Source organism: Branchiostoma floridae, chromosome 19 (genome assembly GCF_000003815.2).
Source record: "Branchiostoma floridae strain S238N-H82 chromosome 19, Bfl_VNyyK, whole genome shotgun sequence".
In the NCBI taxonomy this organism is placed as follows: domain Eukaryota; kingdom Metazoa; phylum Chordata; class Leptocardii; order Amphioxiformes; family Branchiostomatidae; genus Branchiostoma; species Branchiostoma floridae.
Genome location: NC_049997.1, coordinates 9197543 through 9211941, shown reverse-complemented (window position 1 = coordinate 9211941; position 14399 = coordinate 9197543). Strand labels below are relative to the sequence as shown.

Below are 14399 nucleotides of genomic sequence, written 5' to 3'. Positions count from 1 at the left end.
CTCCAAATGGACTAACCTTAGTTATTACACTCATACACTACTAACTTAGTACGTCCATTAAGTATGTGTATCACGTATGGAAACGGACATACTCGTAAACATGCACCATGCAAATAGTACCATAAAACATCAAAAGGTATATAACTATGTACAACTACAAATTAAGGGAAACGTTTTCTTACTGCAGTCATTGATTAAGTTCTTGTAAAAATAGTTTAGCTGACATCATCAAACAATACCTAACTAATAAAGAACAAACTTTGTACCGCACAGATTATTATTGCAAACAATGTTGATCTTGACTGTTATCAGTTTTGCATGTTCCTAAACGTACGCTTTTCTCTATACTATTCATCTAAACACGTTAGAGAACTGTCTGTATAGATGACTGATCGGGTGTGGAACGGCTCGTAGTTAGGAACCCGCGCGATGTCCACTCCGAACGGAGTCAGGTGGTCACACAGGCACACGGTTTCTTCCCGCGTGGTCTTTGGGCTGACCTGGGAGGAAACAAAAGTCGTTAATGTGTTAAAGACACGTCAACATACAATCAACATCTTCTACAATCTTATCTTTAGCAATGATAGAATTACAGTGTAAATCAGCATGTGGAAAATATATTACTGTGAGCTCACAACCAAAACCAATACCCTCCCATAAATTAGTAGCCTCTTCCACTGACACCGTGACCTGGACTATCAAGTCATTATTGATTAGTTTTACCACCTCAAATCTGTACTTCCCTCTATTACGGCAAGTCTGAGCTTTGTGATCATCTTCTCAGTCACTTCCTGTCATTCTATTGATAATGCATTAAAATAACTACGAACAGTGACGGAAAGCACAAAGTTCGTACAACAACAAGGCGTCGACGGTTCAAAGCCGGTTAAAACATCCCATATATACCTGGCAGCCGTCGCCCTTCCAGGCGTTATCGTCTGTGTCCCAGAAGCGGCAGCCCATGCTGACCATGTCCGTGGTGTAGTTACAGCCATGTTCCAGGCACTCTGTAATGAGAAGCGTTCCAGGTTATGGTACAAGAAAGTTGTAAAAGTTAGACTAAAATCAGTGTGATGAATTGAAAAGAGCGGTACAGTTATATCTTATAAGTGCGTTCAAACTCGCTAAGATAAATTGTGAGGATACCAAAATCATATCTAGTAAATAAGACTTGCCATACAACCGCGTTTACAAAATAGCTTGTGAGCTCTGTCTTATACCTATCACGTATGGTCTATGTTACCACGTGTTCGTTACATTTCCAACCCAAGGCCCGGTCGGCCCTGCAGCTTTTGGGAACGAAAAGTACGATATAAAAGACACCAAACTACACAAGAATGGCCTAGTGGATAGAATGTTCGCCTTGTATTCGGAAGGTTGTGAGTTCGATCCCCGGCCGAGTCATACCAAAGACTTTAAAAATGGCACATGCTGCTTTCTTTGCTTAGCACTCAGCATTCGGGAAAGAGTATGGAAGTTGAACACACACCACTACCAGTGGACATGCCCCCTGCTGTAGTGATTGCGTTGTGTGGCCCAGGGCTACAGAAGCAGAGATGGGCGCCGCCCTATGCGCCATCAGGCGCGAGAAGGGTTATATTTTTTAACTAAACTACACAAGACGTAAAGAAAATAGTCGTTGGGCTTAGTTGTGTAAAATTTTTACGTGAACATTTCTATTTTTCGTTTTCACATGCACATGTTTGGAAAGCCTTACCATCAATCTGCAGACCGAGCGTGTACTGCCCGCTCCCGTTGTTGACCCTCCCCACGAAGATTAAGAAGAAAGCCGTGAAAGTCTGGCTCCCCACACTACCCGAGATGTCAAAGTCGTCAGACGTCAACCATTTGCTGCATATGAGATGAAATGGAACAATTAAAATTTACACAAGAGGAACAACATCAGTGTACCAGGGTACGTATATGTATTGCTTTGTACAGGAATATTCAGTGGTCAAAGTAGACGTGAATTATACACGTATTTGTAGCAAAAAGTTACTCTCCAAGCAGAGGTTGAGTCGCGTTGATATAGTAGTAGTCGGAAAAATTACACCGGCGCTCCTCTTAGAGGAGTTGGCCTTGCTGAAGAAGATGAGAAACTATAAATCGAATTATTTTTGCATCAGACCATTACTACTGTCAGTCAGTCTTAACAGACAAGAACGAAAATTTAAAACATTGTTTATGAGTTAAATGTTATAGAGTGCTCATTTCCTGGTGTTTGTATTGGCTGTAGAATTAACTGTAACATTACACAGACTCCAAGGAGTATGGGGGTGTGGCTTTCTGGCTTTTCCCGTGTTATTGGAATAGTATTATGGCACATTTTAAAGCCAAACTCGGTAGAAAAAGCAAAACAGCAACGTTATACAGAAGAAGAAACTTAGTGGGGGTATTTCCTGTTAATGGTTGACGGGTGCAGCCCAAACCGAAATACCCATCCCATAATTTGAACCGTGATCTCCCAAGTACCAACTAAATGGAAACAGGAGCTCAACTGTGAGGCTTCTACGGGTTGAACTACAGGGACATCCCGACGTATATAGTCATGTAGAAATTGGTGTACCTAAAGTCGTGGTCTGTATCGTTCGGATCTCCGCCCATCTTGCCGTATATCCTGGCCGATGAGATGTAGGTGTTGGTCTGCACCGTCAGGGTGATTCCGAACGTCTGGTTCTCGCGAGCTTTGAAGTCTCGCAGGACCATGGTGGCGTTGTCGTAATACTTGTAGTTCACGAGATGACTAACTTTGAACATTTCAGGGTTGTTTTGAAGCACGATGGTGATTGCCTCCGTCAGACCCTTTATAGATATGTTTATGATACACATTTACGTAGTACGAATAACTTCTAACCACAGGTAAAGGAAGAAAACCAAAAACAAAAGTACAAAAGGCTAGGCCACACTGTTATGCAAGGAACCGTGGGAGAAAGAGATGTAGGTAAATAGAGGATAATATCAGAGAATGTACAGGTATGATATCAAGTAAAAAAAACATTAAGTTAAAAGAATGATAAACAGAGAAGAGTGGAGAATCCTGGTGGTCAGATATTCTGTGATGCCCGAAGGTCAATAGATCAGGCAAGGGATAGGTGAGAAGAGACGAAAAACACATTTTGTACGGTTTAGTTTCGTCTTTATCTTGTTCAATTATTTAGATAATAAATTCACTCAAGCTACTCTCATTCCATACTACATTGTCATTTGTAAGGTGTACACCTTTTACTATAGAGATCATACAAGATTATACTTTGCATGATTGTTATCATGTTAAATCTTATTATAATTAATATAAAAAAGAGAAGAAAGTCACTGGTACACTCACATTAACAGGGATTTCGTTTCCTAACGAGTCTTCCAGAGTGACGTCCACGACAGACGAGTGGATGTCCTCCGCCGACCTGTCCCACACGTACGGGTTGTCGTTAAAACCGGTGATCTGGAAAATATCGATGTTTCTATGAGAAGTTGTCGTAGAAAGCCAATGTTTATCAGATCAGGAATGTTGGCAACCCATTAGTGCAGATATTCAGTACCAAGGACAGGAATACTGATTATCCGGTACGTACCAAGGGGGGATGGGGGTGGGGGCGTGTGTATTCATTAGTGCTGATATTCAGTACCAAGGACAGGAATGCTGGTTATCCGATAAGTGCCAAGGGCGGGAGTTTGGTTATCCTTTAGTGCTGATATTCAACAAGAATTTTGGTTATTCCTAAGTGTTAGTGATCAGTACCAAGGACAGGAATGTTGGTATCCCTTGATGTTGGTGATCAGTAAAAAGGACTGGAATATTGGTTGTCACCTAGTGTTAGTGATCAGTACCAAGGACAGGAATGTTGGTATCCCTTGATGTTGGTGATCAGTAAAAAGGACTGGAATATTGGTTGTCACCTAGTGTTAGTGATCAGTACCAAGGACAGGAATGTTGGTATCCCTTGATGTTGGTGATCAGTAAAAAAGGACTGGAATATTGGTTGTCACCTAGTGTTAGTGATCAGTACCAAGGACAGGAATGTTGGTATCCATTCGTTGACAGAAGGAAACAACATAGTAATAAGAGAATTATCATGCGGTACCATTGTCACAATGTCAGTACCACAACAAAAGTAAGGCGTACCTTCCATTCGACGTCTGGAGACGAGGCGAAAGGGGACAGCGCTCTCTCTGCGGGAAATCTGACTTGTCCAGCCGGGATGGACACTGGGGCGTCTCCCCTCTCGGGCCCAGACTCCCAGTCCAACACCAGCTGCATTGACCTCGTTCCCAGGATGGTGGACCCAGGGACCTCAAGGCTGTTGGACACGGCCTGGGCGACGTTGTTGACTTCCTCCATCAGTTGAGAGATCACCTCTTTCTCCTGCATCAACAAACACAATTGAAATCATTGTAGTACCTATCCAAGAGTTTTCTCAATTATCTGTCTAGTACCATACTCGTTTTCTTGTCATTCTTGTCATTCTCGTCATACGTTATATAAATCAGGTGACATAAACATGCTTCAGTTTCAATCAGCTTATTTAAGGTGAGGTAAGGGCGACCTATTCTTATTTTAGAATCTGGAGTCCTCTTCAAACTTTATTTCTCAATCAACTTTGTAGCCCTCGTTGGGGCTGAGTTGCATTGATTTTTTTTACAACACTCGTTATTACAGTTAAATGATTTAAGATAAAATAAAAGCAGCATAAGACAATGTCAATTTAAAATCTCAAAATCTATTAACATCAGCAGTTAGATAAACAAAAACCTTTCTGGGCTAGAGTTCGTGGAATAAAAGGCATCTTATGGCGGTTTGTTTTGATACATGGAGTCAATGGGAGAATATTTTCCCGTAACTACATTGAAAACAATCATTATGATTCCAAATTGTAAAGAGACGTTTGAGTTTACGCACAAGTTTCCACTGTTCTTGTTGCTTTTCCTTCCTTTCCTTCTCCAGTTTCTCCTGGTACCGCTTCCGTTTCCTGGGCGGGAGGAAGTGCGACTGGTCCTCCAGCTCCACCTGCTCCTGGACCCCGGCTTCCACCAGGGTAGAGGCGGTGTCGACTATCGCTGTACGGGAAGTAGGGGTTAGTGTTGATAATGCATCTATATCTGTATCTATATAGCTCTTATAAACGCCCTTCGGAGCGCCCTTTTGTTCTCTGGGATATTGAATGATGCTACAGAGAGCTTGTATGTGTTACTATCTATAAAATTTAATTTTTATCAGAATGGATATATCTTTTTTTAACATAATGGTTCTAGGCAACTAATGAAGAAGCTATCATAATTTCTATTCTTTCACTTATCATTCTGCGTCTCGCTCTCGAATTTCTCCCAATATTTTCAATCACATATTCATTTTGTATGTACTCCCTGACGCATTTGTATGCAACAACAACAATAACAAAAACAACAACAACAGCAACATTGGTAACAACAATATTTGAAATAGTTAATAAGTAAGTACAGACTGTCTTGACGATACCTGAAGCAGCAGGTCGCAGGTCTACAAACCGCACCCCACTCCCCGACAGCCTCCCCATGGATCTCGCCAGTTTCCCGATGATGTAACCTGACGCTACCTGTTAGGAACATGAATTTTATGTGTAAGAAATATCCATGGCTTCTCTATCTTTGTCGTGAAAAACAAAATGTGACAATTTTCCGTAACAAGACAGCTGAATTTTGTATAGCTGATTATCGAAAGTGATTGGGCCTGAAATCATATTCATTTACTAACGAAATATAAAAAGAATTATCATTAGTCATCTGAATGGCATACAATGGTTTTAAAAGTCATAATTTTGTCACACAAACAAATGTCTAGGATATATTATGGTTAGTCCGGTAGATTACATAAAGTTTGGTACGTTTGATACTTTCTGCAGAAGACTTCCTACACCTTTATTGATTCCGGATTTTCTCTATGTCATTAAGTGCGTTTATTGCTGCAAGGTCAACCGTGTATTAGCAGTATTTCATTACAGCACCAATGGCAAAAGTGCACTTGAAATGTAGTGACTAACTTGATCATCCAGATTGAGCTTCTGAGATGATTTTAGGAGTATGTCGGTTGCTTCAGCTAGAACCTTGATCTGATCCGGGCTGTTCACGGTAGATGACAGGTTAAAAACCATCTCCAGCGCCCCAGGTAGACTCAGCAACTGGGAGATAAAACGTTTAAAAAGTCACAAAATATATCGTTGACCTTTAGTGGTTCATGATTCATACTTGACTGATGAGTATCTGATAGTATGATTATTCTATCAGTGACTTTTGAAAACACGTAAAACACATTAGCTGATCAGATAGCAAATTGCAAAATACCAAATAGCAATATAAGATTCATGGGCCTAATATATATATATATATATATATATATATATATATATATATATATATATATATATATATTAGGCCCATGAATCTTATTTTGCTATTTGGTGTATTTTGATGTCTATTATAACATTCCTTTCGCTCCCGAAAGCTGTCCGGCCGGGCCTCTGTTTAGAGATGTGACCTAAGCCTACGAGGGTTACATAACAACTGCGATTCTAGTGACTGGCGCGATGTTTTGTCCCCCATACCTCACACTCTGTTGGCTGTGACGGCTCACAGCTCCCGTGTCCTCCGTTGTTGCTCAGATACTGCATCAGGTCTTCCGGCTCTCCCCGGTCATGTACCAAACTTGTCAAACCCGGCCAGATGTCTTTCAGGTTGTCGCCGACGGATGCAGTGACCGCATTCTGTTGAAGACAAATAGTTAATCATTTATCATACAGAAAAAAAATACTGACTTGCCCTTCTGTCCAAGTCAATGAGGTAAATAAAACACGACCATTCGCATGTTGCGCACTTCATTCAGATTTTATAACCTGCACTCACGCTGCAGTCACATTTCCGTACGATTCTAATGTTGCAGGACTTTCAAGCAAGATGTGACTGAACCAACCACCGACTAGGATCCAAGATATACTTTTCCGTATGAAGACAGACAGATATTGTATGACACTCGTACAACTGCCTATTAAAGAACGCCATCAGTTTGAGCTCGTTCAGTGAACAGAAATATATTTTAGTAATTAAAAGTAGTATTTAATACACTTACTGTCATTTGTAGTTCAGTAGTAGCCACTGTGCTCAATGTGGTAGTGGATGATGTGCTCGTTGTAGCTTGTGCTGCAATTTATAGAAGTTGAATCAGCATATTAAGTAAGTAATGTTTACAATTTTATGTATCACATAGCTACTAATGCAAATAGGAGTTATACAAAAACGATAGCGCATATTAGAGTTATATTGCTGGTATCCAGCCGTACTATACATGCAAACTTATTTGCGGAAAGGACAGAAGAGACTCGGAGCTATGATATGGCTGGATACCAGGCTAATACTGCAGTGTATGACATGTTTGTTTGCACTTCATTGAAGTAAATTTTCGCTAGCAAGCTATGTTCTTTGCTCTCAAAATGGTGCTTGTATAACGAAATGCGTCTTACGCAAATCTTACGCAAATGTAACATATTCTGATATCGTAAAAATAAAACACATCTCCTACTAGAAAGCAGACCACTACGGTATATTTTTGTGAACCATACCACCAAGCGTAAAGCCTCTCGTTGTCAGTTCATGGGTGCCCAGTTCATTTAAGAAGCCGTCTTCCTTTGTCGAGGTCTCCTCCACTTGCTTAACGGTCGTCTTGGCGACTGTACTGGTTGTTGTTGTGGTAGGGTGGGTTGTTTCCGCTTGGGGTGCATCAGTTGTTGTTGGGAATGTGGTGATCACTTTGGGCGTCGTAGTTTGTATTTCTGTAGCGAATTGTTGAGAGCATTGTATCAGTGTTTATTGAATGGTGTTGCGGGCTCTTAAATAACATATACCGGAAACACAGAAATAGTTTCTAGCAAAATACAAATTTATAGCAACAAAAGTCATTAGTCAGAGCAATAGCTGTACTAAACGCTACCGCCGACAAAAGGTAGACACTGCATCTAGTACTTACCGTTACAAGTAAACCCGTCACCGATGTAACCATCCTCGCAGATGCAGACAAAGAATCCTATGGTGTTCTGGCAGTACGCGTTCGGATCGCAAGGGGACTCGTGTGCAGCACACTCGTCTATGTCTACAAATAACGTCATAACTTCCAGTTAAGCACTGCTCATGACATTGGCCAAGATGATTATATGTATGTTTTTGATGTCTGTGTGTGTTTGTCTGTCTGTCTGTGAACAACATAAATCGATAAGTCGTAGATGGATCTTTATGATATTTGGTATGTCAGTTGGGTTGACAAAGAGCCCTCTGGTGTCTTCTTATGGTACTGCAATGGAACGTCTGGTTCTGACATATCGTACTCTGGTGTTTAAAACAAATTGGGAGCCAGAGGGTTTAAAAAATGACTCAATTAGAGATTGTCGAGGGGGGGGGGGATTCGGGGGTGGTGGTGTAGTTGTACTGAATCGACAAGAAGACGACGTGAGTGTAGTGTACATGGCATCGAAAAATAGTGAAAAGGAATTCATCACGTGTAAAATACCAATGAGAACAGAATCTATAAAAAAGAGTAAAATCTGAGCATGTGCCTGAGTGTCATTTGCTGTGTTCTTACCATGGCATCCTCCTTCCGTCATCACGTAACCCTGGTTACATGCGCACTCGAACAGCCCGATATAGTTCGTACAGACCGCGTGGTCTCCGCAGATGTCAGGAGATTCTGTACACTCGTCCACATCTAAAATTAACCACGAAATATTGTTACTATAACTCTGAATACGATACAAAAATTGGAGAAAGGTAATTGTATACAGTATATGGCACTTCAGGGACATGGATAAGGTAGGGCAGCCGACCGTAGTCTGTTTTGCATTATTGATAGCAATGCATAGCCACAGTTAGGCCTACGTCACATTTCCAAACCGGGGCTCGGTCGGGCAGCTTTTGGGAACAAAAAAAATAAAAGACACCAAACTTCATAAGACGTAAAGAGAATAGCCGTGGGTATTAATTGTGTTTGTTTTTACGTATACATTTCTATTTTTCGTTTGCACAAACAGCCCGGTCGGTCCTCGGTTTGGAAATGTGACGTTAGTCTTAGCGGTGGCTTTAGCATACCGGGTCGCCCATACTCTTCACGATAAGTGTGTTGGGTTCTTTATGTTTTCTCAGTATATGAACTTGCCTGTACAGTTATGGCCATTCGTAGTCAGAGCGTATCCGTCGGAACAGGAGCAGCTGTAGGTGCCAGGGGTGTTGGAGCAGAAGTCCTCACAGCCGCCGTTTTCGGACAAGCATTCATCGATATCTTCGTAAACAAAGACATATGATATTAATAAAAAGACGAATAGATTCAGTCAACTGGCATTCTGGCGCATTTTTGTATTCTCCAAGCAGAGTGTGGTGGGGAAAATCGTGACCTTTTCCTTATATGCCGTATTTTTGGCAAGCCTCCCCACCAACCTCTGCTCAACTAAGATATTCTACGCCAGATAGCAATTATGCAAACAATTGGACTATGATTTTGGAAACGGTCAGACGTTTAACGTAGCATCCATCACATTTCGTCAGTGTTACGTGTCGTGGAAGTAACTGCTATTCGGCGTATCTTATCGCCTTGATATCTAACCTTCATCGATGTAACATGATTATCTACATATTTAGGAAGTTACGAGTATTTAAAGCTCAGTTTAAGAGGCTATTTGTTTATATGATTATATGAGACCAGCAACAATGTACCTACCGTCACACCTAAACCCGTCGGGATTGTCGAGAAACCCCGGCAGACAGGAACAGGAGAAGCTTCCCAGGGCGTTGTGACAGTTATGCTCACAACCGCCGTTACCGCGCCAACACTCGTTCACATCTGAAATGCAGCATTTCTGATTGTAAAAACATCATGTGTAGATATTACAGTCTGTTTATCGTTTAGCAATGCCATGTCGCTAGAATGAAAAGGCAAAATAAGACGATGTCTTCTCGTAGAAGAAGAGTCGGTTTTTTTTAGGTGCAAGGCCAAGAGACCATTACATTAGTCTCTCAGCAGATCCTACGGTACCGTTTATTATCAAAATCTGCCAGAGGAGGAAAGTTGGCCTGGGGGTTTGTTTGGCTACCGCAAGCCTATTTCACAGACAAGTACACACATAGTTAGGGTAGTCAAAACACTCCTAGGCCGGCTTCACTCCTCTGGCAGCTTTTGATACTATCTTATGCTACCGTAGGATCGTTATGCTTCGTGATTACATTGCATAGCACTGATCTGATCATGAGTTGGCGGGAGATATAGGTGACTATATGCTAGGAGATGACGGTAAGCGTTGGTTTTGAAACTTAAGTCTTGTAGGTTGTACTTGGGAGAGAAAAATATGCCAGAACTCCATAATTTTGCAGAAAGAAAGATGATATTGCAGTAGAAGGATATTGAGACTGGTATTTTGACAATGCAATGATGTACGCTAGAGGTGAACAAAGTACACATTGTTTGTGGTGACGATATGTTGCTTTAGGAGTGACTGTCCATCATGTTGTTTTATGCCGGTATACATAAATGGCAAAGATTTTAATAAATCGCCTCTTAACTTCACACTTACCATTGCAGCCAGCATTGTCGATATCCAAAACGTACCCAACGTTACACGAACAGTTGAAGCTGCTGGGGAAGTTGGTGCAGATTTGGTGGCAGCCTCCATTGGCAGTGGCACACTCGTCATCGTCTGTGTGAAGATAAACACAAAAACAAATCAATTCGTCCGCTTGTTCGGTTGTTCTTCTTGCTCATGTATCCATGTTTGTTATACTGTAAGCGACAGCATCAGAAGAAACATTCTATATCAGCCCTAGAACTAGATTATTTTTTAAAGAAAGAATGAAGCCATATGTGTACCTCACTTTAGTAAAGTATGCCAAATTCCTGTCATGGACAAAATATAAAGATAACCCTATGTTTAATAACCTGAAAGACACAACATACTACACACTATGTGAGAACCACTACTTAATTGTTTGAAAGAAATTGTTTATTATTAGAAAATTTTCTATGTATCATGTACGTACCATGCACCTACATATGATGAAAATGTACTTACCCGTGTATTATGATTATCCCTATGACAAATAAAGTTTTACAAATACTTAAAAAAAAATGAAGCAAAATAAATCTAAGGTCCTACCGTTACAAGCAAGGCCATCAGCGCTCAAGGTGTATCCTTCTCCACAGGAGCACCCGAAGCTTCCGATAGTGTTCGTGCACTGGTGGTCGCACCCGCCATTTAATGTATCACATTCATTAATGTCTGTTGAAACAAATATATCAGGAAAACACTGGTATGGTCACTGAGACTAGCAAAAAGTATAATGTAAGGAGACGTCTAGGAAGAAGAAGTAGGCATCGGAAAATATGGGAAGGCAACATAGAGAATGGACACTAGTGATCTGAAAAAAATCAACATGATATATGAGTTAAAGGTTTTGTTTACACTAATTATTTCAAGCCCAGAACATTGACGTATTTTCCTACCTGTACACAGTAAGAGGTATCTCATACATGAGCTGAAATGAGACTGATATAGTGAGCACTTGAGTTTTCACTGACCATGTGAAAATAAGCAAAACCTCTAAACAACAACACCATTTACCGTCACAAGCAGCTCCGTCGGCACTCAGGACATAACCCACCCCACAAGAACAGCCGTGACTTCCCACGTGATTGCGGCAGGTCTGGTCACAGCCGCCGTTGTCTGTCAAACACTCGTTCACGTCTGGAAAACAATCGTTTATTCGTTGATTTCAAATCGGAAACACCCTATTTCCTATCTAAATTGATCAATGACGAAATAATCCATGATAAGTGATTGATTGAATGCTAATACCATCACAGGCGTGGAGGTCAGAGTTCAGGACGTAGCCGGCGATACATGAGCAGTTGTAACTTCCGACGAGGTTGGTACAAGTCTGGGCACAGTTGGCATTGGCCACCAAACACTCATCCACATCTGTGGAGAGAAAAGTAACAGAAAAATAAATAAGTGTCGCTTATCAATTATTATATAGCTCGTTTAGATAGAGATAACGAAGGGAGGAAAAAGAATCCATACATGTTGAGCAATTTCTCCACTTCAATGTTACAGTAAAGAGTTAATTCTACCAAGCAGAGCTACAAAAATGTACACCATTGACCCATACGACCAGGTTTCCACTTCTGTAGGCATGGCCTCTAACCTGCTGTCAGTCAAACCGCCTTAATGTTTAGGTAAAACATGATTCTTTCGCAAAAGTGAAATCCTCAGGCCGGTTAAGGAGAGCACATCAAGGTGCATTGTACGGTATGGGCCGCGGGTGTGGCTCTGCTTTAATCTCCAAACAGATCCTACGGTAGCCTAAGATAGTATTAAAAGCTGCCAGAGTAGTCAAGCAGGCATAGTAGTGTGTTTGGCGACCAGTTGCTGATGACTCCCTTAGGCCAGCTATACTCCTTAGCCAGCTTTGAAGATATCTTACACCGCTGGTAAATCTGCCTAGAGATTAGCTCTGTATACGAAAATGTAAGAATTGTAGGATAGACAGTTTTACCATCACATGTAAGCCCGTCATTTGTGTTCAACAAGTACCCAGAACCACATTGACAGCGGAAGCTGCTGATGGTGTTAATGCAGCCTTGGTCACAACCTCCGTTTTCGGTCGAGCATTCGTCGATGTCTGCAAGGGAAGATCACAACATATTCATTCACAAAAGTATCATACATTACACTGTAAATGTTTTTAGATCAGTTGTTTCACGGAAATGAGAAAATGACGTGTTTGTAATTGTTTTCATTTTACTATCGGAAACTTGCGTGGGTAAACCTAAACTTATAGTGTAGCGATCACAGGGAAAACCGCCATAGTAAAACCACCGCAAAAATTTCAAGAAATACTGTATACTGATTCAGCGTGTAAACCTATAACATATTACCATACGAAATCAACGTAATGCACTCAATTCCTACCGTCACAATTATGTCCATCTTCGTTCAAAGCGTAGCCAATGTCACACGTGCACTGGTAGCTTCCAGCTGAGTTTACACACGTGTGAGCACAGCCTGCGTTTGCGGTCGCACACTCGTCGATGTCTGTAACGTGACAAAATATTCCACATTGTCATATTTCTATTACAGTATTCAATGTGAAGTTATTATTTCTACAAAGCTAACTGACCATTAAAGCTAACTGACCATTAAAGGTGTTGGCCTGGGTACCATCTTAGTTACTTACCGGGACTGCCATACCCCCTTCGTATCTGATCCCCATCATTCCCAATACTTAGAAAAAGTATGCATCGTCTTACGACACAGTATCTTGTTAGCAATATCTGTGCATATCTATCGATCTACTTATCTCAATAATCTATTTGTTTCTCTTCCTCTCTCTACAACGTATACATATTTATATGTATACATATATTTATGTTTATGAACCATAACTGGCTGTATAAACTACAATGTTCTCAGTGATCATTGCTGCGTACAAGCTATACTTTAAGTGCCAATTCCGATGTATGTCTATTAGTCAATAAGATCTTTACCGTCACACCCGAAGCCGTCGGCATTTAAGAGGTATCCGATGTAGCAGGAACACTGGAAACTCCCAATTTCGTTTGTGCAGGTTTGGTCGCAGTCACCGTTTGCTGAGCTGCATTCGTCGACGTCTGTTTGTGAGAGTAACGTTACGCAGTTACTAACTTACATCTTACATTTCTTATCGTTTCTAAACTTAAAAAGAAGTCATAGATTAGGATTAATGTCTTTCATCATGATGTCTTATATGCAATTGTGCGAAACGGCTCTCTGCTATACTTAGCTTGTTACAATGATGGGTTTTGGGGTTGCCCTTTGCTAGTCATGCCAGTGATATTTCTAAACGGGCACCTGGTCGTGAAGTTTGAGGTAACGAAACGTATGATACAAAAGACAACAAAGTTAATAATTTGTTTACATTTCTTGATATACATTTCAAATTTTTTTTCCATTTCCGCAAACAGCTCGGTCGGACCCCAGTTCAGAAATGCGACCCCAAAATTTTACTAGCAAGGAATCTGGATGTTATGATACAGACACATGCACAACTGACAATCTGTATCTATATAGCCGGCATAACCGCCGTTCGGCGTAACACACCAGCTTCGCAAGTGCAATCTAAAGAGAACAAATGTACTTTCAAAAGTCTAAATGGAACATGTCGAACATATCTACATTATCTTAGCACGAAAGCCTTCGACAAAGTCCCACATAGCAGACTCATATCAAAACTGGAGTACTATGGAATTCAAGGTACTACATTAAACTGGTTAAAGGCTTTCCTGACGAACAGAGAACAAACGGTAGTGGTAGAAGGGAAGGCGTCAGCTCCAGTTAAAGTAGCGTCGGGAGTTCCGCAAGGAA

The 14399-nt window shown here is 41.0% G+C and overlaps 1 protein-coding gene across 1 annotated transcript in view; it reads right to left on the bottom strand.

Annotated features, from left to right (window-relative positions):
• Window positions 1-217: 217 nt before the first annotated feature.
• The window catches only part of LOC118407202 (sushi, von Willebrand factor type A, EGF and pentraxin domain-containing protein 1-like), a 34009-nt gene continuing 19827 nt past the window's right edge, over window positions 218-14399 (bottom strand). The window contains exons 25-47 of the mRNA XM_035807627.1: window positions 13544-13666; window positions 12969-13091; window positions 12553-12678; window positions 11853-11975; window positions 11619-11741; window positions 11154-11276; window positions 10575-10697; window positions 9725-9847; window positions 9167-9289; window positions 8597-8719; window positions 7988-8110; window positions 7584-7793; window positions 7094-7164; window positions 6573-6731; window positions 6012-6149; window positions 5471-5567; window positions 4895-5052; window positions 4121-4360; window positions 3326-3439; window positions 2567-2802; window positions 1718-1851; window positions 907-1007; window positions 218-500 (exon numbers count right to left, since the gene is read on the bottom strand). Of these exons, the coding sequence (XP_035663520.1) occupies window positions 348-500; window positions 907-1007; window positions 1718-1851; window positions 2567-2802; window positions 3326-3439; window positions 4121-4360; window positions 4895-5052; window positions 5471-5567; window positions 6012-6149; window positions 6573-6731; window positions 7094-7164; window positions 7584-7793; window positions 7988-8110; window positions 8597-8719; window positions 9167-9289; window positions 9725-9847; window positions 10575-10697; window positions 11154-11276; window positions 11619-11741; window positions 11853-11975; window positions 12553-12678; window positions 12969-13091; window positions 13544-13666 (3167 nt within the window). The 3' untranslated portion in view covers window positions 218-347. The remainder of the gene's footprint in view (window positions 501-906; window positions 1008-1717; window positions 1852-2566; window positions 2803-3325; window positions 3440-4120; window positions 4361-4894; window positions 5053-5470; window positions 5568-6011; window positions 6150-6572; window positions 6732-7093; window positions 7165-7583; window positions 7794-7987; window positions 8111-8596; window positions 8720-9166; window positions 9290-9724; window positions 9848-10574; window positions 10698-11153; window positions 11277-11618; window positions 11742-11852; window positions 11976-12552; window positions 12679-12968; window positions 13092-13543; window positions 13667-14399) is intronic.